The 23051-nt window shown below is 32.6% G+C and overlaps 2 protein-coding genes and 4 non-coding genes across 8 annotated transcripts; 1 reads left to right on the top strand and 5 right to left on the bottom strand.

Annotated features, from left to right (window-relative positions):
• Positions 1-416: 416 nt before the first annotated feature.
• Positions 417-7356, bottom strand: LOC101264621 (protein PSK SIMULATOR 2). 2 transcript variants are annotated; one of them, XM_004238316.5, is made up of 13 exons: positions 7058-7356; positions 6411-6705; positions 5072-5388; positions 4577-4669; positions 4399-4489; positions 3713-3806; positions 3426-3523; positions 3111-3180; positions 2204-2307; positions 1994-2110; positions 1781-1857; positions 1621-1665; positions 417-1163 (listed from the first exon to the last, which is right to left on the bottom strand). In XM_004238316.5, exons 2-13 carry the CDS (start codon positions 6657-6659, stop codon positions 716-718), a joined length of 1803 nt encoding a protein of 600 aa, XP_004238364.1. In that variant the 5' UTR covers positions 6660-6705; positions 7058-7356; the 3' UTR covers positions 417-715. The 2 variants fall into 2 exon arrangements, with proteins under 2 accessions (XP_004238364.1, XP_069153575.1); XM_069297474.1 differs by lacking the exon at positions 7058-7356 and adding an exon at positions 6902-7040.
• Positions 7357-13322: 5966 nt separating this feature from the next.
• On the bottom strand, positions 13323-13394 carry LOC112941409 (small nucleolar RNA Z105). Its single transcript, XR_003246693.1, has one exon. It is a non-coding gene; the product is annotated as a small nucleolar RNA Z105 (small nucleolar RNA).
• A 75-nt stretch (positions 13395-13469) lies between these two features.
• Positions 13470-13569, bottom strand: LOC112941422 (small nucleolar RNA Z161/Z228). The gene has a single exon (XR_003246706.1). It is a non-coding gene; the product is annotated as a small nucleolar RNA Z161/Z228 (small nucleolar RNA).
• Positions 13570-14005: 436 nt separating this feature from the next.
• LOC112941408 (small nucleolar RNA Z105) lies at positions 14006-14076 on the bottom strand. Its single transcript, XR_003246692.1, has one exon. It is a non-coding gene; the product is annotated as a small nucleolar RNA Z105 (small nucleolar RNA).
• A 71-nt stretch (positions 14077-14147) lies between these two features.
• Positions 14148-14243, bottom strand: LOC112941421 (small nucleolar RNA Z161/Z228). The gene has a single exon (XR_003246705.1). It is a non-coding gene; the product is annotated as a small nucleolar RNA Z161/Z228 (small nucleolar RNA).
• A 2824-nt stretch (positions 14244-17067) lies between these two features.
• LOC101264320 (uncharacterized) lies at positions 17068-22891 on the top strand. 2 transcript variants are annotated; one of them, XM_004238315.5, is made up of 13 exons: positions 17068-17485; positions 17579-17666; positions 17789-17975; positions 18073-18163; positions 19676-19711; positions 19839-19937; positions 20643-20773; positions 20924-20972; positions 21059-21148; positions 21228-21281; positions 21755-21820; positions 22377-22474; positions 22561-22891. In XM_004238315.5, exons 1-13 carry the CDS (start codon positions 17408-17410, stop codon positions 22628-22630), a joined length of 1137 nt encoding a protein of 378 aa, XP_004238363.1. In that variant the 5' UTR covers positions 17068-17407; the 3' UTR covers positions 22631-22891. The 2 variants fall into 2 exon arrangements, with proteins under 2 accessions (XP_004238363.1, XP_025886672.1); XM_026030887.2 differs by having other exon boundaries at positions 17196-17485; positions 17822-17975.
• The last annotated feature ends 160 nt before the right edge of the window (positions 22892-23051 follow it).

Raw genomic sequence — 23051 nt, 5'->3', positions numbered from 1 at the left:
TACCTAATTTATTATTCGTACGAAAGATATAGATGAGACTACACTGTATATGTTGTAAACGATATGTATTCAAAATCAATATTGAAAGTTATTTATATGGAACTTATTATACTTTTACAATTACCGATTCAAAATTTAATATTCACAAAAAAAATGATTTTTCATTGTCGTGTGAATATATATCTACAATTACATGTATTCATAACAAAAGCATATAGGTTGTCAAATTGAGTTATCTTTTATTTAAATGCTGAATATATATAAGATGTACGGAGGAGACCTTGGCCCAATCTTTGTGGAAATAGAAAAGATTATTTCTGATAGACCTTCGGCTCAAAAGGGTATTAACCGGAATACCTGCGGCAGGGTTTTATAGAAAATATGACAGCTATTAGGACCAATAACAAAATAGAGTGTTTGGGACTTCATCCTAATGGTTACATTTCATATTACCAAAACATTCATAGTAAGTTGGCTGCAAAATGCCCAAATAAACATCATTCCCTGTCATCCATGAACATTCAATTCCACTAGAATCTAAATGTATTTTGGCGATAATAATATGCTACAGTATAACATTTTTCCCAATCACCATATGATGGAGAGACTATATACAAAGAGGCTTTAGTTCCATAGGAGGAGGGAGCTAAGAATCAAGAAAACAAAAAAATGAACCTTTTTTTTGCTTGAGATCTCTCTTTAGCAACTCAAAATGCTAATGTAAGCCATCTAATATATCCAAAACAGTAGCCTTTGGATGTTGAAAGTCGGTACGAGGGGAGTTACCCATGCTTCTACTTAGCGCCCACACCTTTTGCCGATTCTTGGGCAACAGAAACTCCTGACTCTTGCTTCTTCCAGGAACCAAACATTTCTGTTTCATCACTTTCTCTAGTAAAGTCCTATCTTCGAGAGAAATCTGAATCTTAGGTGTTTTTGAGTTGGTGTTCATCATCAACTCAGTCTGCAGATTAAGTCCTTTGCGTGTTGGTGATCGTCCTGGAAAAGCCTTGGGCCCATTATATCTTACCAGGCTGATCAAACGGTGAAGCCATGTCACTAGTTCAAGGACATGGTAGTCCATTTTCTGTTTGTCAGCATGGTAGAGTGTCTGCAGTCGAATGAGGGAAACTTGTGGAGGGTTCTTCTTGCCAAACTCGCTTCTGAAAGAGAAAAAACCAATAACATTAGAAGCTGATCGAAAATTTAAAACTTTGATGTTTCAATTTTTTGAAGTCCTTAACAGATATCATTGTACAACTGAATTATGGGTTCAAAAATCTAATATTTATTGAAATTATGCTTATATATACAGTCAGCCCTCTCTATAATAGCCATCTGGCATCCTATAAAGCATGTAACTATATAACAACCATATTTTCTTTGAACCAATCGTTCATGTTATGTTGTATCATATATTCTCTATTAATAACATTCACTATCACAACCAAAAAATTATATCAAAACAAATGATGTTATATAGAATAAACGAGGTTCAATTGAACCCACAGTGCATGGCTGCATCCGCCTCCAAATATTATATTCTTGAAGAATGCTATCCAAACTAAACTGCAAATGTAAATATTCAATTTTGCTCATGTAGAGACTTATGGAACTAACCCGGTGTTGGCCCACTCTCCAACCCATCCAAAGCCTTGGTGTGCTCTGTTATCCCATTGCCAAGAGAGAAAAACACAAAAAAGAATCAGCATATATTAGCAAAAGTTTGTGCGTGTGTGTGGTGGTGGTTAGGGGGGAGAGCTTTTGTCGAAACACATACTTCGTAGTATCTGCAGCGACTGGGACAAGCCAGTGAAGAGTTTTTTCCATTTCTGCTTTAATCTGCGGAATTGTGAGCTGCAAAAAGCACAACGTGGAGAAACTATTTTATACAGATATAGAACTTAAATGCAAACGGGAGGTATCATTAGACCCCAAAAAGAGAAAAAGGGAGAAAGGGGGGAAGAATGAGAAATTAATATGGAGGACAAACCTCTTCCTTTGCATCAACCGCCTGCAGACGTGAACGAAGGGCCGTTTTTATGGAAGGAGGCAATCCATTATATAATCCATCCCTCATGTTAGGGGGAAGAGCGGTGGGCCGTGAAGCCTGACATGATATCAAATCCCATTGTTATGAATACTATTGGAGCAGTCGTAAACAGCGCAATCAGTATCGCTCTAATTCAGCACTAAAACTTACAATGTTATCAATTTGAGTAACTAAGTTAGCATAGTGTAAAGCCAGACCAGCTACTCCCAATCTTTCTTGTTTCTTCACAGGCTCCTTGACAGCAGATGTCAATCCTGCAACAAGCATAGAGATTCGTCTATATTTAAGAAAGCATACTCTGGGAAAGAAGAGACAATGTGTGTACATATGCAAGTTAACTCTGCATTGTAAATAGCTAGAGTACTCCCCCCATTTCAATTTGTTTGTGTGGTTTTGATTGATCCGGAGTTAAAGAAAATAAAGAAGATTTTTTAATCTTGTGGTCTTAAACGTGTCACATAGACAGTTGGAGTTAACGAGTAGCCAAAAAAGGAAAGAGACGTACTTTATGAAATGGACTAAAAAAGAAAGCAGGGCAAACAAATTGAAACGGAGAGAATATATAGCTTGACTTTGCCGTAATCTTTAGTAAGAATTCCTCGCTTGGTAAATGTACAGATCAATGATTAGTCACAACTCTGTCATCTTTCCTAAAATGTTACGCAATTGTAGTGACTTGGAAAACTTGGACTGAAGACCGAAAAAGGAAAAACACTGAAGATTGTCCTCCCTTTTTCCTCAGGAGTTACCCTTTTGTTTAATTTCCCGTACCATTTTACATTTTTTTTTAAAGTCAGGATTTGGCTTAGGATTTCCTCTATAACCATTATTAATGAAAAATAGTTCAATAAGATAAAATGTTAACATGTAAAAGGTATCTGAGGCAAAAGAATGAAGTGGCTGGTGCAATTTAGTGGTGTGGAGCGCAAACAGCCATTTATCAAACATCAATGAAGGTTAGATACTCTAAGCTTCGTTATTTGCAAATAATAGAATGCTGATAACGACAGCCATCAAATTTAAACTGATCAACAAAAAAATACATGTACTCTCATACCGTTGTCCCCAAATGCTTCCACAATTGCTTGATGTATATACGTAACAATGTCAACAAGCTTCTCCACAACCTACAATGATTAATTTGGGATCACTAAGTGATTATCGCTGAAAATAATGACACTCTTAAAAGAAAAAAACAATTTTCATTTCAATCACAAAATCAAATGAAGATCTTGTTGCCTCCATGAGCTTACCAATTTCCACGGTAATTTTGAAAAAGTTCTCTTTTTACGAGTTCTACTAATTTGATTATTAGAAAAGTGAAAAATGCTTTACTTGAAAATGAGATAAAGAAAAGTTTTGGTCAAAGTACCTCCTCCAAACCCTTAGCCCAAAGAGATTTCTTTTTCAAGCTCCTCGCAATCTTTCTTTGATGTTTTAGCTCACTCTGTAACATCATGAGACCTTCCCCTACAAGTGAAAGAAAATGTGTCAATTTGTATGTTAATCTACCAAATTATCAAAATGAAGAATCCAAAGAAGACATTTTTAATATACACAAAAAGAATCTGCACAACATTTTTACTCAAACCGTCATCCAGCTAAGTTTGCACAAATGACAAATCACAGAGAACTAAAAAAAAAGTAACACTGATATACCTTTTCGAGGTAGATTTAGGGAATCTAATTCCTCAAGTTTCCTCCGATAATCCTGTTCGAATCTGTCCAGTGCATGCATTTCATGATATAATTCCTGTAAAGATACCAGTGGCAGTGTCTCATCAATGACTTTGGAATATCAATATAGATGTGAGCCATAACTTCTAGAGAGAACATCAACTTCAGAGTAAATAAAACCGGACATAGGAAAAGAATCAAGTAACTTCCCGTCTTGGTTACACTTCAACTCATACCATTCTTAATATATTTTTTCCTTATACAAGACAGTACAACCAACATAAATCAGAAAATATTCTTGCTGGTAAATGTAAATATTGGCAAATCTCATACAATAGGTCTAGTATAACATCAAGGAAGTTATAAAGCCGAGAAGAAACCAACAACATGCTAGTGGGATCCGGGGAAGGTAGAGTGTATGCAGGCCTTACCCCTACCTTGTGAGGTAGAGAGGCTGTTTCTGAAAGACCCTCCATTCCCTCAAGAAGAAACCACTCCAATATTGTCCCAAAATTGTTACAGTTCATGAAAGTAAAAAGGATATGAAAAGAAATTCTCACTCCAAGAACAGAAGGAAGGATTTACTTATACTGTAAAACACGTAACATGTTGAGAAACAAAAATTAGTAGAAAGCCACCATGCACTTCAAAACAAGGTACGAACTTACAGAAGTATGCTGAGCCAGAGTGCTCAGTTCCTGCATCATCAATTCAGCCTCTGATCTTAGTTGTTTGTGCGTAAGAGTGTCTGAGTCCAACCTGAGAAGTGGTTACAACTTATGATAAACATCTTTAATGAAACCAGAGTGGTTTTAACTCATCTACAATAAAAAGGTGTTAACATACCTGGAAAAATATCGATTTAGGTTGTGCCATTGAGGGTCTTTACACATATCTCCAAACCTAATCACTTCGCGAGAGAAGATGTCAAATTCCTCCCTACAGAAAACATAAAAACTTATTTTCACCGAGGCTTATACTGCTTACAGCATTACAACTTTTTGTAAATTCTGATGGTGCCTCCAAATTGTAGTTTGACTCAAAAGTCTGAATTATTAATGTTCAACCAATTAAGACTTTACTTATACATTCTTCCATAGTAGTCTTTTAAGATACATTGAACCTTGAACTTCCAAAATGTAGGTAAACAAATATTTTTTTTTACACTAGTAACATTGTATTTCAGTCAGTACTTACCCTAAGTACTGAAAAAATGTAGGTAAAATTAATATAGGAATGTATCCTCCATTATGTTACTGTTATCAATTAGAGAATATATTAGATAGTAGCTTATTAATATTTAATTATGTGGGGTATGAGGTGGATATTTAAAATTCTAACCTTTTGTCGGCAGCAGCAATAGTAAGCAGTTCCTTCATATTAGTAGAAACCAATTGTTGCACTCCTTTTGAAGGTAGAATTTCCTTCTTTAAATACTCGACATTTTCTTTGGAAAGGGATTGCAACAAATTTGCACCTTTGGTAATAGTATTTGCTACCTCATATGCTAGGATAGATATTTTATTCCCTCTTGATGTCGTTCCTGACATAAAGCCTCCAGAGTTCAAATTTGTCATGCTGCTCCCAAGTGTATCTAATACTTCAACTGCTTTTTCTAGGCCGACTATACTGGCCTTCCCAAGAAAAGAGCTAGGAGCCTATCACAAGAAGAATTCATGTCTTGTTACCTTACAGTTGTGCATATGAAGATTCCAGATTACTTTAAAATGTGAAAAAACAAGAAAAAGAAAACTGAAAGTTGCTCAAACACGGCTCGTGCAACGAGCTGCCAAAGTTACAAGAGAAATAGACAAGTAATCCAATACAAGCTTCCAAAAGCATGCCATACTTAAGTTGTCATATGGGCCGTTTCGGCACAAACCAATCAATATGGGCTTCTATGCGATTTATCTCCAATTCCAAGGAGTCATCTCAAACTTTTCGAGAGCAACCAAAAGTTTCAATATAAAAAATCATGTCAAGACACGCACACAAGCTTCAAAATTGCTAATTTCTCCAATACAATCACAACGTTATGACTGCAAGACCATGTGTTGAGAAGCGGCGAATACCTATAGCATCACCGGACTTCGGGCAGAATTCAAGAATGCAAAAATGTCAAATTTTACCATATGAACTCGAAATCGTGAGTGTATGATCTATGTACAAATATCTACCAAAGGCTCTTATCCATCAACATGTTGGTGGAACTGTATTGGTTAGAGGACTTTGAACTGCTTTCACTTGCCAAAGGCAACAGAACTGACTTGCAGCATTGTCCAGCTCTAGCACAAGCACATCAAAGACAACTTACGTTCCATTTTTCATATTGGTCCTCTCACTTCTAGGCACATTCTAATTCATCCAACCAATTCCTTCATTCAGTAATCACTCCATCAGCTTCTGCAAAAACTATACACCTCGAAATACAAAATGCAGAAGTTTGATTATGCGGTCAATTGACTCTTCTTTCCTATTTTCTTTCTCTTCAATTCTTAAAAGGAAAATTCTCTCCTTCGTGTATAATAAGGGAGAAAGTTGGCAATTTTATGATCAGGCGTGCAAGAGTGCTTAGCATTAACGACACACAGAATAAAAACAACCAGATCAGCTTTGATATGCTATAGAACAAGCATCCAAATACATCAACAAAGATTAATGTTTCCATAAAAATGAGTACCTTGTTCACTCCTGTCCTAGCAGGTGTCGATGGCTTCAACTCCCTTGAAATAGACATATACAATTCACCAGAATCATATAGATTAGGCGTCCCACGAAAAGCACCCACATCAGGATACGAAAAAGATTCAGCTTTCTTCTGCTTCCCAATGCTCTCAACTGAATTCCCCTTTTTCGAAGACCCCGGGGGGCTCTCATGGTGAATTTCAACTCTATTCCTAGCTGTCCCACCTGTACAAACACCTCCCATTTTGCTCCCAACACTCAAATGGTACAAAAAGATACAATCTTTACACCTAATCAAAAGAAAAAAACAAGAAAAACAACAAAATCCATCAATCAAAGATTCAATCCATTCAGCTTTAAGCTAAAACAATCCAAGAACAACAACCCGATCCTAAAATCCATCCCATTTTCAATTATTTCAAGACTAAAACACAAAAACTCAAAAAGGGTATTCCTTTTTCATCCAGCCAAAATAAACAAACATACCAAACTTAAAACACCAGAAGAAGAAAACTGAATTCAGAGAAAAAGATGAACAAAAATGTAAAATTCTGAAATGGGGTTTTGGGATTTCAAGATCATAAATGAGAAACCATACAAAAGACTAATAAAAATTTTAAAAATTGAGTAAAAACTACCCACCTTAGAAGCAAGAAGAAGATTCAGAGTACACGGACAATCAGCTGAATTACTTGACCAAAAATTGCCGTTTTTTGCTTACTTTTTTTTGGGTTTGTACTTTGTGTTTGTGTTGTGTTTATGGTTTGGAATTTGGGTTTTGGGTTTGACTCTTTAGAGAGGAAAAGTTCAAAGTTGGGCACAAAAAGTCGTCTTCTTGAAATGTATATCAGTTTAAGGAGCCGAAGAATTGCCCGCCGTACTTATTTTTCTTTATAAAAATCTGTCTCTATTGGAGTATGGTCACCGTCGGTCTACGGGAGGATACTTTTCTTTACCATTATACCCTTTTTCGAATATCTATCTCGCGTTTGATTATATATTTTGAATCAAATTTTAATAAAAAATTTTTAAAAGGAAAGTTATAATAAATAAGGTCAAACAAAATGGCTTCTTAATTTTTACTTAAAATATATTTCTTTTATGATCTTGAAAAAAGGGATGATTATCATTGAGGATAAATAAGATGTGTTGAATGATAAAAATTTCCTAAGTTTTATTAAATAATCTAACAATCGCAAAAAATATTGATGGATAGTGTAAGATTAATGTGTAACGCGATATTAATTTTAATTTTTTTTTTAAAGTTCGATTGTAAAAGTATTAATAACTTGAAAACAAAAGGTAGAATAATAACTTTGTTATCTTGAGGTTTAGTTTTCGACCCTCGAGATATATGATTAATAATATAAATTGACTTTTAACTAATTAATTAGTTATATACCATTGATTTTTCAATTTATAATAATTAATAATTGAGTAACTTTTTTTTACTTCTACAACAATAAAGTGTTTAATTTTTATTTTCTTTCATCCAATCTTATTTAGTTTTATTCAAGCTTATTTTTATTTAAATTTTCGTGGAAGAGAAAGAAGTGACTCACCAATTACATATATAGATCCTACCAAATTATTAATAACAACATATAGAGTAATATTATATGTTTAATGTCAAGAAGACAAGAAGGGTAACAATAGAAAAAATTGACTTTGTACATGTAAAATATAATGTATCAAACTATATAGTAGCTTAATTATTTACTCAATTCAGTAAACTTCATTATCATTCATTTAAATTAAAATAAATTAAATCACTATCTATGAATTATGAATATTGCAGTTCCTACTATGAATACGTAATGTAGGAATTTTATAATCTAATTCACATAAAGAAGGTTTTGTATGTTTTTGACCTAAGTATATATTATTAGTAATTGTACTAATCAACATCGATCACCATCATTATTTCTCCATCTTCATAATAATTTACTCGTATTTGCTATTTACATTAATTCAACAAATAGTAAAACACATAAAAGTATTTTTTAAATTTACATTCTTATTGCTTAACTATAACTAATTAATATATCTCACCTAAACTTTGACTTAATTGATCTTATGATAAAATAATGTAACCTTGTGTAAATATCAGTTCAATTAATTTTTATCATTCATCTCCTTTTGTCAAACTGATTTTATCATTTTCCTTTTGGTATTTATAGGCTAATAATATTAAGATATAACTTCGATATAAAATATGTGTTTATTTTATTTTCATTATGACTTTTAGCTCTATATTTATTATATAGGTCTAAGTTTTGATATGCAATGTCTGAATTAGGGGAAAGACAGCATGCATATCGTCTTTTTAAGACTTTTGCAATAAATTATAATTATAATGAATATATTATTAATTATTATAATTATAAAATATGCAAGTTCATTGTTTTGATATTTTGTGACTTATGAATTCTTAAAACTTAAATATATATACTTTTACATTCAAAATTTTGGAATGTCTAGAAGTTAAACTAGAATATGCTTTTGGATTTGTTTATACAAAATCATTCATATTAAAATAAGCTCTACACCTATGACTTTTGACCCTTTTAACGCGTGATTTTAACTTTAATGTGTATGTATTAGTTAATATTTATTTTAATACATTGTAATTGGATATTTTTTGAGAGTTTTGGAGCAACAATAAAAATTATTTTTGTATAGTTTATAAATAACAAGTTTGAGCCACGAGAGCCCCGAAATCAACTATCATAGGTTACATACTTCATACTCTAAAGGCGGTTACTTTTGCTCAAACTTTGTAAGAATATAGATGAACAATTTTCACATATAGTAAACATAAAAGTCATATTTGTATGTCATAGTTATATTTTGCATAATTACACTCCATGACAAATTTTATGTTTGCTATGGAGCGTTTGATTTGTACAATTCTATAGATATGTCCAATTTTATATAAATTGTTCAATTTTGCATAAATTCATTTGTACATTGTAATTTGTATAATAAGTTATGTCTTTGTATAATTATAAAGGGTCGTTGGTGTGAGGGATAGAAATAAATAATGATAAGGTAAGAAAATAACGATGGAGATAAAATTTCTGTATCTTATTTGGTATCATGTATAGGATAACTTAATTATCCTACCATTTATAACATAGAGATGAGATAAGTTATCCATAAACATGGTGGGATAAGTTATCCTACGATAGGTAACCCTTCGGATAATTATCCTGGAATAACTTGTTTCTAATCAAATGATCCTCAAGTGTACAGAACAAAAATATATGTTTGTTGTATATACAGTTTTCTGTCACTTTATACAAACACAAACACATTTTACATATTATATATCAAAATGTATAAAATGACTAATTATATATAAAAAAAATGATTAATTGTATACTGTTTCAGATGACAAAAAAAGGAGATATTTGGTGCGAATTACAAATAAAATAAACTATGACTATAACATTTAATTTGAATTAATAATTTGTTAGTTCACATTATTTTCCCAGTATAAAATACTTAATGTACTGAATTGTCTTTTTATACTTAAGAACGCGTGGAGATTATATACTTAAAAAAAAGTTAAATAAAATTGTTGCTACTACTCCATAATGACTAATGAGAGCTAAATATGCCAAAATTATAAAAAAAACAAATTCCGGCATGCTTAATCCACTAGATAAGAAGATACCAAAATTCCAATCCTTTTTCCCCCTAATTTTATCACTAATAACATTTAATTGTCAACTAATTATCTTAAATTGTGTAACGAAACCACTAAGCAAAAGACAAACATAAACAAAACAAGTGTGAGGTCATAATAGTCACTTTTGACCAAAATAAAATGAAATTTTATTAGTAATATACTTTGTGTAGGCCCCACCGGATTTTGACCCCACAGACAAGATTAAAGCCTTTGAATTAAAATTAAATGGAAGAATTGAATAGTGAAAAGTTTACAAATTACAAAAAATGTACATATTTTAATTTAAATTCCATAACATAATTTTAAAAGGTTGATTTAATAGAATACATTTCTATGCAAGACAAACAAGTTACTACTTAAAAAAATAATGATCAAATATTAATATATTTTTGTGATCTATAATTCTGAACACTATATACAAATCATTTTTTTATGTAATCATTTATCTTTGAATTATACACAAATATTTTTAAAATAATTAAAATTAAATAGAATTGAATGGTCATACACTTGCAAAGTTTACAAATTACAAAAAAAAATGTACATATTTTAATTTAAATCCCATAACATAATTTTAAAAGGTTGATTTAATAGAATACACCTCTAATTTATGCAAGACAAAACGGTTACTACTTAAAAAATAATGGCCAAATATCAATGTATTTTTGTGATCTATAATTTTGAACACTGTACATAATTTTTTTTTTTACGTAATAATTTATCTTTGAATTATATATAAATATTTTTTTAAAATAATATTTTATTTATGGACTTCTCAAACAGTTACCTTTACAATTCATCAAAAATCACCGTTTATGTTAAATAAATAAATAAATAAAATTTTATCCGACAACTTTATATTACAAATTTCAAATAATTTCATTTTAATTTTTTTTATGTCCGGTGGAACGTTGACTCCTAAAATTGAAGAATAAGAAAAGACAAAGTCAACTGTATTTTTTTATATTCAAATGTATTGAGGTCGATTAATGGACACGTGGGGGATTATCATTGGATAAGTCAAATTACATTAATAACTTTCAACTATATGCAACGCAGGCATCTACGACGTTCACACTTTTGAAAAAATAAATAATTAAAATTTCCACACAAAATCTAATTTTTAATTAATAAGAAAATTGCACGCTCTATATTTGGGTATTGCACTAGTATATATATTTGATACATTACATAAGACTGTTTTTATAGGAAACAATTGAGAACTGTAATATTATACAAATAATAATTCGAGTATATATTTAAAATAAAAGATAATCATGAAATTTTCATGACCGATGAATAAATGAAGAAGCCATATAAAATAATTCTCGACTTGTGCCCTTCTAGCAATAACATTAGTTACCACAATTATTGAGTTTCATTGTGAGAATAAGAGTTCGGAGTCTAAAGAATATAAAACATTAATAAAAAATTTTAAACGATATATAAAATTTTATATTAATCAAAATGACAAAATCGCTGGAACAACAGCGATTTTGCTATTTCCGGCTGAGAAAATCGCTGTTGTTCCAGCGATTTTGCCATTTTGATTAATATAAAATTTTATACATCATTTTAGAATTTTTGTTAATATTTTATACTCTTTAGGCTCCGAATTCGTGAGAATAAGGTTGTAGAATAGATAGCTTGGGACTTTGGGAGTGTCATTCCATCTTGTGAACTAATCCACATCCAAAATGAAAAGAGAAACATGATTGGAGAGAAATAACCAATTGATAAAAGAACAAGAAATCAATATGTTTCGACAAATGGTTGGAGCGATAATGATAAGGATGAGCAAAGACAAGTTTGAAATTCACTATCGTTTTATACTTAGAGAAGCGCATCCTTTTGTCTCGAACATGAGAATAGATTAAGAAAATCAAAATATTCCGCCATTCAATTCAATAAATATAACTTTTTTCCTAAATGTTTATGCTACCATTATTTAGTCTTGTTTTAGTTTTACGAGGGATACATACCATTCTTCGTTCTATACTTAATACCTAATAACGTCAAATGTTTATATTTGTATTCGTGTCTTAAAAGTAAAGAAAGTCAGCTGTTTTATTAGTTTAACAAGTAATCAACTTTATGGTCTAATTCATTGTCACTAATTTTGCTTAGTTTTGTTTTTGTCAATCGTGATGATCTTCTTTTATACTCTCCTCTCCATCTGAAATGTTTGTCATGTTACACGTTTATTAAAAATCAATTTGACTAATTTTCAAAAATAAATTAAATCATATTGATTCGATATTTTAAATAAAAAAATTAAATATTATAAATCTACATGATAAATTATAATTTTTTACATATTAATATAATAAAAAAATACATTTTAAAATGTTAATCAAAATTTTTAAAATTTAATTCTAAAAATAGAACACGACAATCAATTGGGAGTATTTCGCCTAAATTCATTGTCCGTTAAGTGTTCACCCACATTGTCATCATGAGGACCTAACTTTCTTAAAGTATAGACAGCCTTCTTCAAAGTCATACTTTTATTTTAGTTATTCATCAAATGATGATCTTACAAATGTACCTAAATTTTTGAAGCAACATCTTTTCTAATAGAGGTCAAAGGTATTGAGATTATTTTTTTTAATTTAAAATTATTGAGTCTTTAATTTACGAAAACACTTTTTACTTGCTGAATGTAGAAATACAATTTGCTTAGGGTAACACATCTTACTTTTTCCAAACTTAGATGTCCTACTTAGGATCGACATTCCCTTTGTGGTTCATTTACTTTCAAAAATGTGCTGTTAAATTTGACTTTTTTGTAAACCCAAAAATTGAATATAACTTAAATCACCTAGCTTGTTGGTGAGTGATTGCAAGTTGTATGAGTTGGAAGTTCGAGAACAAGTCTATCCAGAAAAGCTTTAACTAATTTGGATTCAAGTACAATGATATATGATTGGAAACAAAGTTATATGAAAAAAGATAAAAAGTAAAATTAGTGCCAAACAAAGTAAGGAAAACAAGAATAAGATAATAAGAAGCTTTAACTAATTTGGATTCAAGTACAATGATATATGATTGGGAACAAAGTTATATGAAAAAAGATAAAAGTAAAATTAGTGTCAAACACAGTAAGGAAAACAAGAATAAGATAATTTAGACTTGTGAAGTAAAATTGCAAAAGATTGATTGAAGCATGTTAATCTTTTTGAACCAAATCAAGAAAAAGGAAAAATCGAGCATTCAGAATGAGTAGGAGGTTGGTATTCCATTCATGAACTAATCGGAAAATAATTTGAATCATCATTATGCTCGTTCTCACGATATATATTTCAAATTCAAACGGAAAAAAGTATCCAAAGTTTCTTCATCTAAAAAAATAAAATAAAGGACCATCAGGAAATTCGGATGTTTCATCAGTTAGGCACACAAAAAGTACCTCAGATGACCATCGTGAGAATTTTAATCCAAAAATCATCATACGGTGATCACAGACGTTACCCTACCTTTGTGTTAAAGTTCAACAATACTACTTACTGTATAATTAAAGTGTTTCCCTCGAAGATATATCTTAGCAGGTTTATCAAATAAGCCTGCAATAATTTCAACAGGAGGAATATTGATATAGGGTTCTGCATTCATCCCTAAGGCTCAAGTTGCCAAAGAGTCAAACTTCAGACCCTTACTTTTAATAAAACCAAATCAAAATGAACAAAAAAAAAAGGATTTTATGATTTACTACAAACAATTAAAAAAGCACTCAGAATGAAAAGGACTAATTGTTAATTTTTAATGATATCAATGACCTTTCGATCTCATGAACATTGATCCTCATCGTGCGAAGAATGCAGAGACAGTAAAACATATTCAAACAGTTCAAATTTGCAAATAAGAGTTGAAAAATTATTCGAAAAAAAGGCAAGCATTCAGAATGAGTAGGAGGTTGGTATTCCATTCATGAATAATCGGAACAAATTTTGCATCATCATTATGCTTGCTCTGTAAAATCACAAAATTTTGAATATTTTCACTGTAATTGAAGATTTCTATAACATAAAAAGAAGAAGAAACCATCAGAAAAATTGGATCTATCATCAGTTAGGCACATAAATGTACCTCAGACGACCGTCGTGAGAATATTATCCAAAAATCATCAAGCGGCTTCACATATTAACAGAAATAAAATTGAATCAAACAAATACATGAAAAATCAAACAAAAACAGAGCATTTTCAACCTCCGATACCCAAATAGACAAAATTCCACCATTGATAAACTCTGTTATTCAGAGAGCGCCTGGCGGAGAAGAAGAGCGGCCAGTATATTTATAGAATCGGAATGCATTAGGGTTTCCATGACTACTTACAAGTTAAACCTCGAAAGTTCTTTCTGGGCTTAAACAAGATGAATGGCCCATGAACTAGAAAAATAGTGGATAACCGATTGGAGGAGTAGTATTTAAGTCATGGCCTGTTTTCCCATCGTTTTATGTTATTTAAGTTATAGCCATAGTGTACCAAGTGTATACAAAATAATGCCCCTATATAAAGTGTGATAATACTCGATAACTGTGCTATGTTAATTATCGAATGGCCTACAGATATCTTTTCAGTCTGCTGAATCGGGTTATATCATCTTTAATTACTTTTTATTTGGTTCTTTTTGATCTATCTTTATTCCTCTTCATGTCGTTAAAAGTAGGGCCAAAGTTATGTATGGACCTCATTCAGTGGCGGATTCAGAAATTTATAACTATGGGTGCTCACCATTTTCAACTTATATCAATCAAAGAGCGTAACTGCAAGCTAAAATTCATCAAAATAGATGTTATTTTTTCAATGCAATAGACAATCGAAATATTTGAATTGGTTCAAAAAAAAGAGGAGAAACAATATACTTTCACGTACAATTGTAGTTACCAAAAAGACAAACCAAGGGAAGGAAGACTCTTTCGCTTTTAAATTGAAAAACTAAAATAAAGGCGCTAGAACACATTTTTTTCCTTCCCTTTTATTTTTTCTGTAGACTGATGAGAAGAAAAAGTTAATAGTAATGAAAGATCTGTTTATATTTTTTTGGAGATTAAGTTACATAATAGACATGAGAAGTAAACGATTCAAGATTTTAAGATCGAGGTTACTCTTAAAGCTATCTATCATAAATATAAATGTATAAATTTAATACTTGTCAAAAGAAAAAATAATTATATTTATATAAAATAGCCAAAAAAAATCAAAAAGAAAAATAATCTTCAAAAAATAATTTTGTTTTAGAAAAATTAGAAATACGACAATTCGTGAAAGGAGGAAAAAGAAAAGGTAGAAAGAAAAAAAAAATGTAATTACAGGGAATTGAACCTGGACATTTTTTTAGCAATATAAGACCTTGAGAACTCACTTCCAACCACCATGCCAACTAATACATCTATTTGTTAGGTGCTCGACTTTTATTGTATATGGTATTACCTTAATTTTGATATAAATATACATAATTCGATATGAGCTTAATGGGTGCTCGAGCACCCGGGCAGCTCCATGTGGGTCCGCCCTTAACCTCATTCGATTAAAAGTTACTCGATTCATATATGATTCAAATATATATATATATATATATATATATATATATATATTTGAATTAACATCTCGCACCTCTATATATTGGCGTATCCTCGTGACTTCACTTCATATTCTAAAAACATTCCATTTTGCTTCTCTTATCTTGTATGTCATAGATGTTATACCACCTTACATGTAAACTTTGGCTCTTATCCTATCTCTATTACTATATATCCACACACTCATGGGACACATCCTAATCTCTATTATCTTCATCTCTTGAATGTAAATATTTATTTTTAGCCAACATTCTATCCCGTAGAAGAAAACATATCTAACCATCACTATGCAGAGAAAGAAAATTTATTTTACAATTTCATATGAATGATATAATTAATGTAGTGTACAAACAATAGTTATAATACTAATTCAGATAAACAAATATAAAAATGAATAATTAAATTCTATTTTCTAACCTATTTACTATGGCGACGAAGAATCAAATTATCACTATATTTATTTCTTTTTCTACTTTTTCTTCCAGGGGCCCAGTAACGCGTGAAACACTCCGCCTGGGGAGTACGGTCGCAAGACCGAAACTCAAAGGAATTGACGGGGACCTGTAAGATGTAAGAGCATAGCTAGATTCCAGAGATAGTAAAGAGTTCTCATACACTATAGTAACTGCTTAACTCTAAATCCAGTGACAACTTTCAGCCTATAGTAGCTTATATGCACCTGGCCATCCTTCGTTTGCGGTCGACGTTCTGGCTTTGTCCGTCGACAGCTGAATGTTTCGATCTGGTTCGATTCATGATTGCATCTGCAAACCTGCTTCTTTTCTTTGGATCCGCTTATGTCTCTACTTCGCTTGATTCTCATGCCAATGAACTCCATACTCTGTTTTTGGCCTTATTAGCTTAAGTGAATCCCCCTAAATCCTAATCAAGGTCACTTCAATAAACTATATAATTAATAGAACCCATGTAGCATTCTTACCCTATTTATGAAGCTACCACAATGTCCACCAAATCCTTATTGAAGAAGTTACAAAAAACAATGGTACAACATACATTTTCATACAAAACAACAAGGTAGCTAATGCTTTTGGCAAAACAAAGATCCTATCAACTAACTTACAATCCATCCTATTTTGTGCAACTTGATATACCATCAAAGATTGTATTAAAACAGAAAAAATAAGAGTACCATCTAATAAAGTAGTTTCTTCATCAATATATAATAATTTAATAAATTTTGATAACATTGGTATATTTACTAATAGTGAAAGAGATCATGTAATCACATATCTACTGCGTATTTAACGGCTTAGCTTATACTATAGTATTATCTTTCTAAAAAAAGATAACTATTAATGAACAAAAAAGAAGTTTCTAAAATTATTTATAACTTGAATAAATATAATTAAAACCTGAAATTTCAAAGGCAACAACGACAAAGAGGCTACACAAAGTCATTCATGATGATCGAATAAGTCTCTATCGAGCTGTCGATTTTTCTCCATTCCTAATAACAAAATTAATTTCGGAGGCTATTTCTCTAGACGAAAACGTGCAATTGCAAAAATATTTAATAGAATTTAATTAGTTAGCTGAAAGGGGCTACCAGTTAAACTTTTTAAGAAAGATATAAGCCCAACGAATTATCAGACGGAGCCCGTATCCATCCGTATCGTTGCCGGATTAAAAAAAGCACCGATTGAACTCCGACGGCTGTTAAAGCAATCTGTGTGAAATTCCGACGATTCTCCGCCATGGCGATCGACGCAGTCCCTCCACTCATCGCTGCACAGCTGAATTACATAGTCACTCACGCTCCATTCTCTGTTAAGGTCATTTTATATGCTTTTACTCAAAAAAATTAGGTCATTTCTGTAAACTTGCTTATGGTTATTCACTGACAAGGAACTTTGAAGCTTGTTCAGGTAGAAAATATGTGTTCAGGATGCAAAAACACTGGTTTGCTTGATCGGTTCTCGTTAGTAATCCCCTTCTGTCTTGATTTCATCAAATGTGAGTTACTTTTTAGCTTTCTAATTTACATTTCTGTTCAAGGTTGCATAGTGAATTAGTCTAGCTGTATATAGTTTGATCATGTTACCAACCTGTATTTTTGATGATGAAATTTGGGGTAGGGGATGTGATGTACAATGCTGTGTATCCATTAGCAGCACCAGATGTTATATTTGGGTCGGAAGATGAAACTTTTCGACCTTATCATGCTGTCAGTGATGCTAGTGACTCAAAGTCATTGAAGAACCCTCTTACTGACTGGAATAATAGAGATCCGACTAGTCTTTTCACTCTGGTTCTGCAGCTGAGGTTGGGCATTTTCACTTTTCACATCATTAGTTTGTGTAAAGTGAGGAACATTTTCTGAAAAAAGAAGAGCTGAGATTTAGTTTTTTATGGTTGTTAGGGAGTTGTACAAGGCGTACCAAAAGAAAAGAGTTGAACAAGTTGATGATGACAGGTTGAAGTTTGAAATCAGCACAATGCTTTCCAGAGAGGTAATTCAGTTTGATCATCAAGTTGTTGTTTGGGTTAGATTATTCGTGTGCACTGGACACCTTTCGGTAGTAAGGTGATCATTGTAATTTCATTGAATTGTAAAATGGGGACAGTGTTGTGTAATCTAGCTCCAACATTTTCCGAACTTGTTAGCTTGTCATTAATTTAGTCTTTGTCTGCTGCTAATTCGCCTCCAATGTAAGTATATGATATGGAATCAGGAGTTCCTCCCAATGGAGCTAGGTGTGCTATTGCATTGGTATTATTGGCATGATCATGACAACCAACAAATTATACTTGATTCGTTATAACTAAGAAGTAAAAGGATACTTGTATTGAAAATCAAATCTTAGAGAGAATCCCAAAAAAATTGGAGTGTGTAAAGCATCTACTACAGGCATCTAGAGAAGAATCTCGGAAGGAGATTAAACGAAAAGGAGTGACGTAGAAATTTCTATATAAAAGACATTCCATTTTTCTTCAATTCCATCTTAGCTTTTGTATTGATTATAGAAATCTATAAAACTTTCCAAGACTTTCGCCAATGATTTTGGTCAAAGTACTTGACCAAATCGGACACGGATCCCACACCCGCACCGATGTCGTGTCGACACGGGTGCGGCACCCCGTGTTGGCACCAAAAGTGAAGAGTCCAAGCAACTTAGGTTATGAGCATATGTGGTCTAAGTTGCTTAGACTTTTCACTTTGGTGCCGCACCCGTATCATAACGACGTAGGTGTGGGATCTGTACCTGATTTAGTCAACTAATTATGGGTACTTTGACCAAATTCGATGCAGGAATTCGAGACATATTTGATGATTTCTGTAATCAAAACTAAGGTGAAAATGAAATACCTTGTATATATAAATATCTATTGCCACTCCCTTTCCTTTTATCTCCTTTCGGGATTCTCGTCATGTTTTCCACATAATATCTCATAATTTAGGTTTTAGAACTTTATTTTTACATATTGGAATTATTTTAAGCCGAATCCCCGCACTCGTATACATACATGGATCCGTATTCCCGAATCTTAAAATTTAGATCATAGAGGATGTGATCTCTAGATCCATACCCATAATCGGACACCTGAACCTGAGTCTGAGCAACTTAGTCTATGGTTGCTTTCTAAGGTGTATGTCAAAATTTGCTGTTTCTGACAATCGGCAGGTGGTTAACACTAGACCAAATTGATCTAGGTAGCATACATCATCCTGTGTGGTGAATTTTTAATATGTCGCTACATTTCAATTCTTACAGTGGATGGCCTATTGCTTATAGGTTTAGCTATTAAGATTATGTGTGATGGATTCATAGGGCTCATTTGAGTGCAAGTGTTAACTCTAATTTTGATGGTTTTCTTGCCTAATTTATTAGATTGGAAGACTCTATAGAGGGGAAGGGGTTTTAAAAGTGTGATCGCGGCTCTCTCCTCCTCAAGTTATAATTTGTTCTTTCTATAACGAGCTTTAATTATACTTCGTTCTGTTTTTGATCATTATGTTGCAGGGGATTGAAATGTCTTTGAGTTCAAATATTGATAAGGTACTCCACTGTCACTAACACCTGCATTTAGTAATCCCCTTTCTGCTCTTATGTGGAAGGATTATCCTGCGTAACGTTCGAATCTTGACTGTATGGATGGTTTATGTGCCATTAAATTGTAGTGTAGCCAGAAGAGGTTAAATTTGCTGTCCCACTGCTGGATTTGGATTTAAACAAAATGGTTGCAGGATCCACTTGGCGCCATCCACAGAAGATATACCTACAGGTCGGCTTTCTGAAGGATCTTTCCGTACATTGTGTATGCTTGTCTGTATATATTACCAGAAGATGAAAACACTGATTAAATTTTAATATCTCCAACACAAATGAAATAGTTATATGGTTTGATTGTCAACTGAAACTAAGCCCTAGTCTCTGAAATCTATTTTAGTTTGCTTTCCTTAGTTTTAAATGTAATAGCTATAATAATTAGAAGAATGAAGATCACATTTTAAATAAAATGTTTTTTCTTAAAGAATCATAGTAGTAGAAGATACTGATTGAAGGAGATTTAAGCATCGCATCATTTGAGGCATTATTTTTGCGTAACTCTGGGGGAAAATTAGGATGAATGAATGCAATACATCTTTTTTGTCATTTACTATTGAAGGAGATTTAAGCATGGCATCATTTGAGGATCATTTGAAGCATTATTTTTGCATATCTTCTGGGGAAAATTTGGATGAATGAATGCAATACATTTTTTTTGTCATTTACTTGCTTTCATATCATTCCTAAAGCTGCATCATTTAAGTGTTAAAACTGAAACTTTTTGTGGAGGTTAAATAGTTCATTTGTTGGTTTAATTGTTTCTTCAGCTTGTATTTATCATTGAGACTAAATGAGTAATTTGTTTGTCTAATCATCTTTTGGCTTGTCATTTTTTCTTCCTTTCTCGGTTCTCTTTTGATTAACTTTACTAATGTGACAGGTTATATATCCAGTTGGCAGGAAATACTCCAGTGCTCCTTCTGCCCCACGTTTGAAATTGGTATCTTCTCCTGAATTGAAGGCTGTCTTCTCAATTGATGATTTCAGGCTTCCTCCATGGTTGGATGGAATGTAAGTTCTGATTATTGCTGCAGAAGCAAGCAGCCTTGTCAACCCTTCTCCTATTTGAGGAGCATTTTTGTTATGCTATCCTTTCCAACAAAGTTGCGGTATCATCTTATGTTCATAATTCTTTTCTCTTTCTTCTTTTTAAATTTTTAGGTGTATGGCTGAGTACCTTCCGACATTAGAAGAGATGCTTGAATCACAGGTTAATTACTAATTTCTCCATTGGGGTTTATGCCAAATTATTTTGTTAAAGTTCTCTTTCCTGTTTTGTCCATCTGCTCTTGACAGATTAAAGATGCAGTTGCATCCATTGAAAGTAGAAGGAAGCTCATTATAGCATTAGCTCCTCTCTTTGGAAGGCCAGTGGAAGCAGATCCAGTATGCAATATTAATTCTTTAGTAATTAGTATGTCCGCTGATAGATGGCATGTTTAATGATCCTTTCTTCGTTTGTCAGCTTTTCTGCAGGAAGGCGACCTTTCTATCTTCCTCTGGGGTATTTACTTTTCTGGTACGGTAACTTAATAACTTGTAAGCAGACACACAAAGTAGAAATTTCTTTCCTGATGTGATTGCTTGGAGGCATTTTATTAATTAATTAAAGCATGTTCTCGGGACGACTGGGTGCATAAGTTTCAGTTTTGCTTCTCAAGAGGGAGGGGGAGGAGAAGACTTTGATAGCTGAAAAACGATGGACAATTGAGTAGGATTTCAAATGAATGCAAACACCTGATACAAAGTAGTCCATACATCTATAAGAATAACTCAAAAACATAGAGAAACTGGTCATGGTCTTACCTATATTTGCAATTCTTTCAGCAAATATGTTGCTCTTTTTTCTTCCACATGATAAAGCTTTGTTTGACATGCTGACTGGAGACCATGTTCCCTTGATTGATTATCTTTGCTTCTGCTGCTTATATCTAAATGTTATTGATGAGCGATTATTAGTAGATAAATCTTATAATATCCTTTATATTTTAGGTTCATGTTGCCATCCCACTTCAGTTCCCTAAGCAGCAGCCAAGTTTGATGCTTCAGAGTTCCCAGGTAAATAGTTTGTTTAGGTCCCCTTGAACTATATTGGTGCCTTCTTACCTTTACTATATTTTATTTTTTTCCTCCATGTACCTTTTCTTTTTATTTGCCACACTTGAGCTGAGGGTGGAAACAACCTCTCTACCTCCATGAGGTTGGGGTACGATGGTCTGCATATACTCTACTCTCTGCAGACCTCACTTGTGGAATTTCACTGGTTATGTTGTTGATCTTGTTGTTCAATAACGTGACAGGATTTATTTTTTTAAGAAAGATAACGTGACAGGATTTTAGATATTTTGGTATGGTTGTTTGTAATACTCGAGCGTTTTTTAGTTTGCCTTCATGAACATGTAAATATTTAGGCATAGAACCTTTTTGTGAAAAAAATGTAGTGGTTATGCCCCAATTCTTGCCCGCCATTCTGTGATAGGAGTGGCATACTTCTCATCTTTCCCTTCTACTCATCTGTTTGTGCTTCTTGATTGGTATCGAGGTGTAGTAGTAGTTGTTGTTGTAGTATCAATTGACTTGGTGCTCATATCTGTGCACTGGCATGTTTGTATAGCACTTTAATTCTCAAGGTCTACCCATCAAGTCTCCAGTCACTGCTGAGTACCCGTGGAGTCCCAGATGGGAAACATCAGATATGGCTGAGCGGATCTTGTAAGTTTCCACTTGTTGCTGCTTTTATGATGAAAAAGGTTGCTATTTGTGTCACTAACACGACTTTCTGAAATCAAATTTTGTAGTGATTTCATTGTGGAAGAATGCTTGAATTTCAAGAAATACTGCAACGAATCCATGCTTCAGAATCGATGAAAGCAGCTGTTACAAGAATTCGTTTGTTCTACATTTTGGTGATGTCCTGTATTCAAGTCTTTAGCTGTTGATCTTTGTATTGTAATGTTTCTAGATGTGCATAAGAAAGACCCCAAAGGACATATAAACTTCCTAATTTCGTGTGTTTTTCTGAACTCTATTTTAGTAACATTTTCTGTGATTCTCGTCTGTTGTAATGAATAGGCTTTTATGATAAAAGCTATGTTGTCGTGGACTCTCCGAAACAAGAGCCACACCTCATGCCGGATCCTCCAAAAATGCACTACATCTGGAGTTCTCCTCAGAGTCGGAGCAACATAGGATACAAGTATGTGTTGTATTCATGCCCTTGTCAGTCTTTTCAAACAAATGGAAAAACTTTACAGATCCTCTGAATCAAGTATACTCTTGAACATTATAA

Source organism: Solanum lycopersicum, chromosome 4 (genome assembly GCF_036512215.1).
Source record: "Solanum lycopersicum chromosome 4, SLM_r2.1".
Classification (NCBI taxonomy): Eukaryota; Viridiplantae; Streptophyta; class Magnoliopsida; order Solanales; family Solanaceae; genus Solanum; species Solanum lycopersicum.
The sequence above is the reverse complement of the archived record's forward strand: the minus strand, read 5'-3'. Positions and strand labels throughout refer to the sequence as shown.

Excerpts from the sequence above, each read along its gene's own strand:
- LOC101264320 (XM_004238315.5), top strand. The coding sequence starts at position 17,408 with ATGGCGATCGACGCAGTCCCTCCACTCATCGCTGCACAGCTGAATTAC. Across the intron at positions 20,973-21,058 it reads AAGAGATGCTTGAATCACAG|ATTAAAGATGCAGTTGCATC; the intron begins GTTAATTACTAA and ends TGCTCTTGACAG. Across the intron at positions 22,475-22,560 it reads GATATGGCTGAGCGGATCTT|TGATTTCATTGTGGAAGAAT; the intron begins GTAAGTTTCCAC and ends CAAATTTTGTAG.
- LOC101264621 (XM_004238316.5), bottom strand. The coding sequence starts at position 6,659 with ATGGGAGGTGTTTGTACAGGTGGGACAGCTAGGAATAGAGTTGAAATT. Across the intron at positions 4,490-4,576 it reads CTAAATCGATATTTTTCCAG|GTTGGACTCAGACACTCTTA; the intron begins GTATGTTAACAC and ends ACCACTTCTCAG. Across the intron at positions 1,858-1,993 it reads CGGTTGATGCAAAGGAAGAG|CTCACAATTCCGCAGATTAA; the intron begins GTTTGTCCTCCA and ends TGCTTTTTGCAG.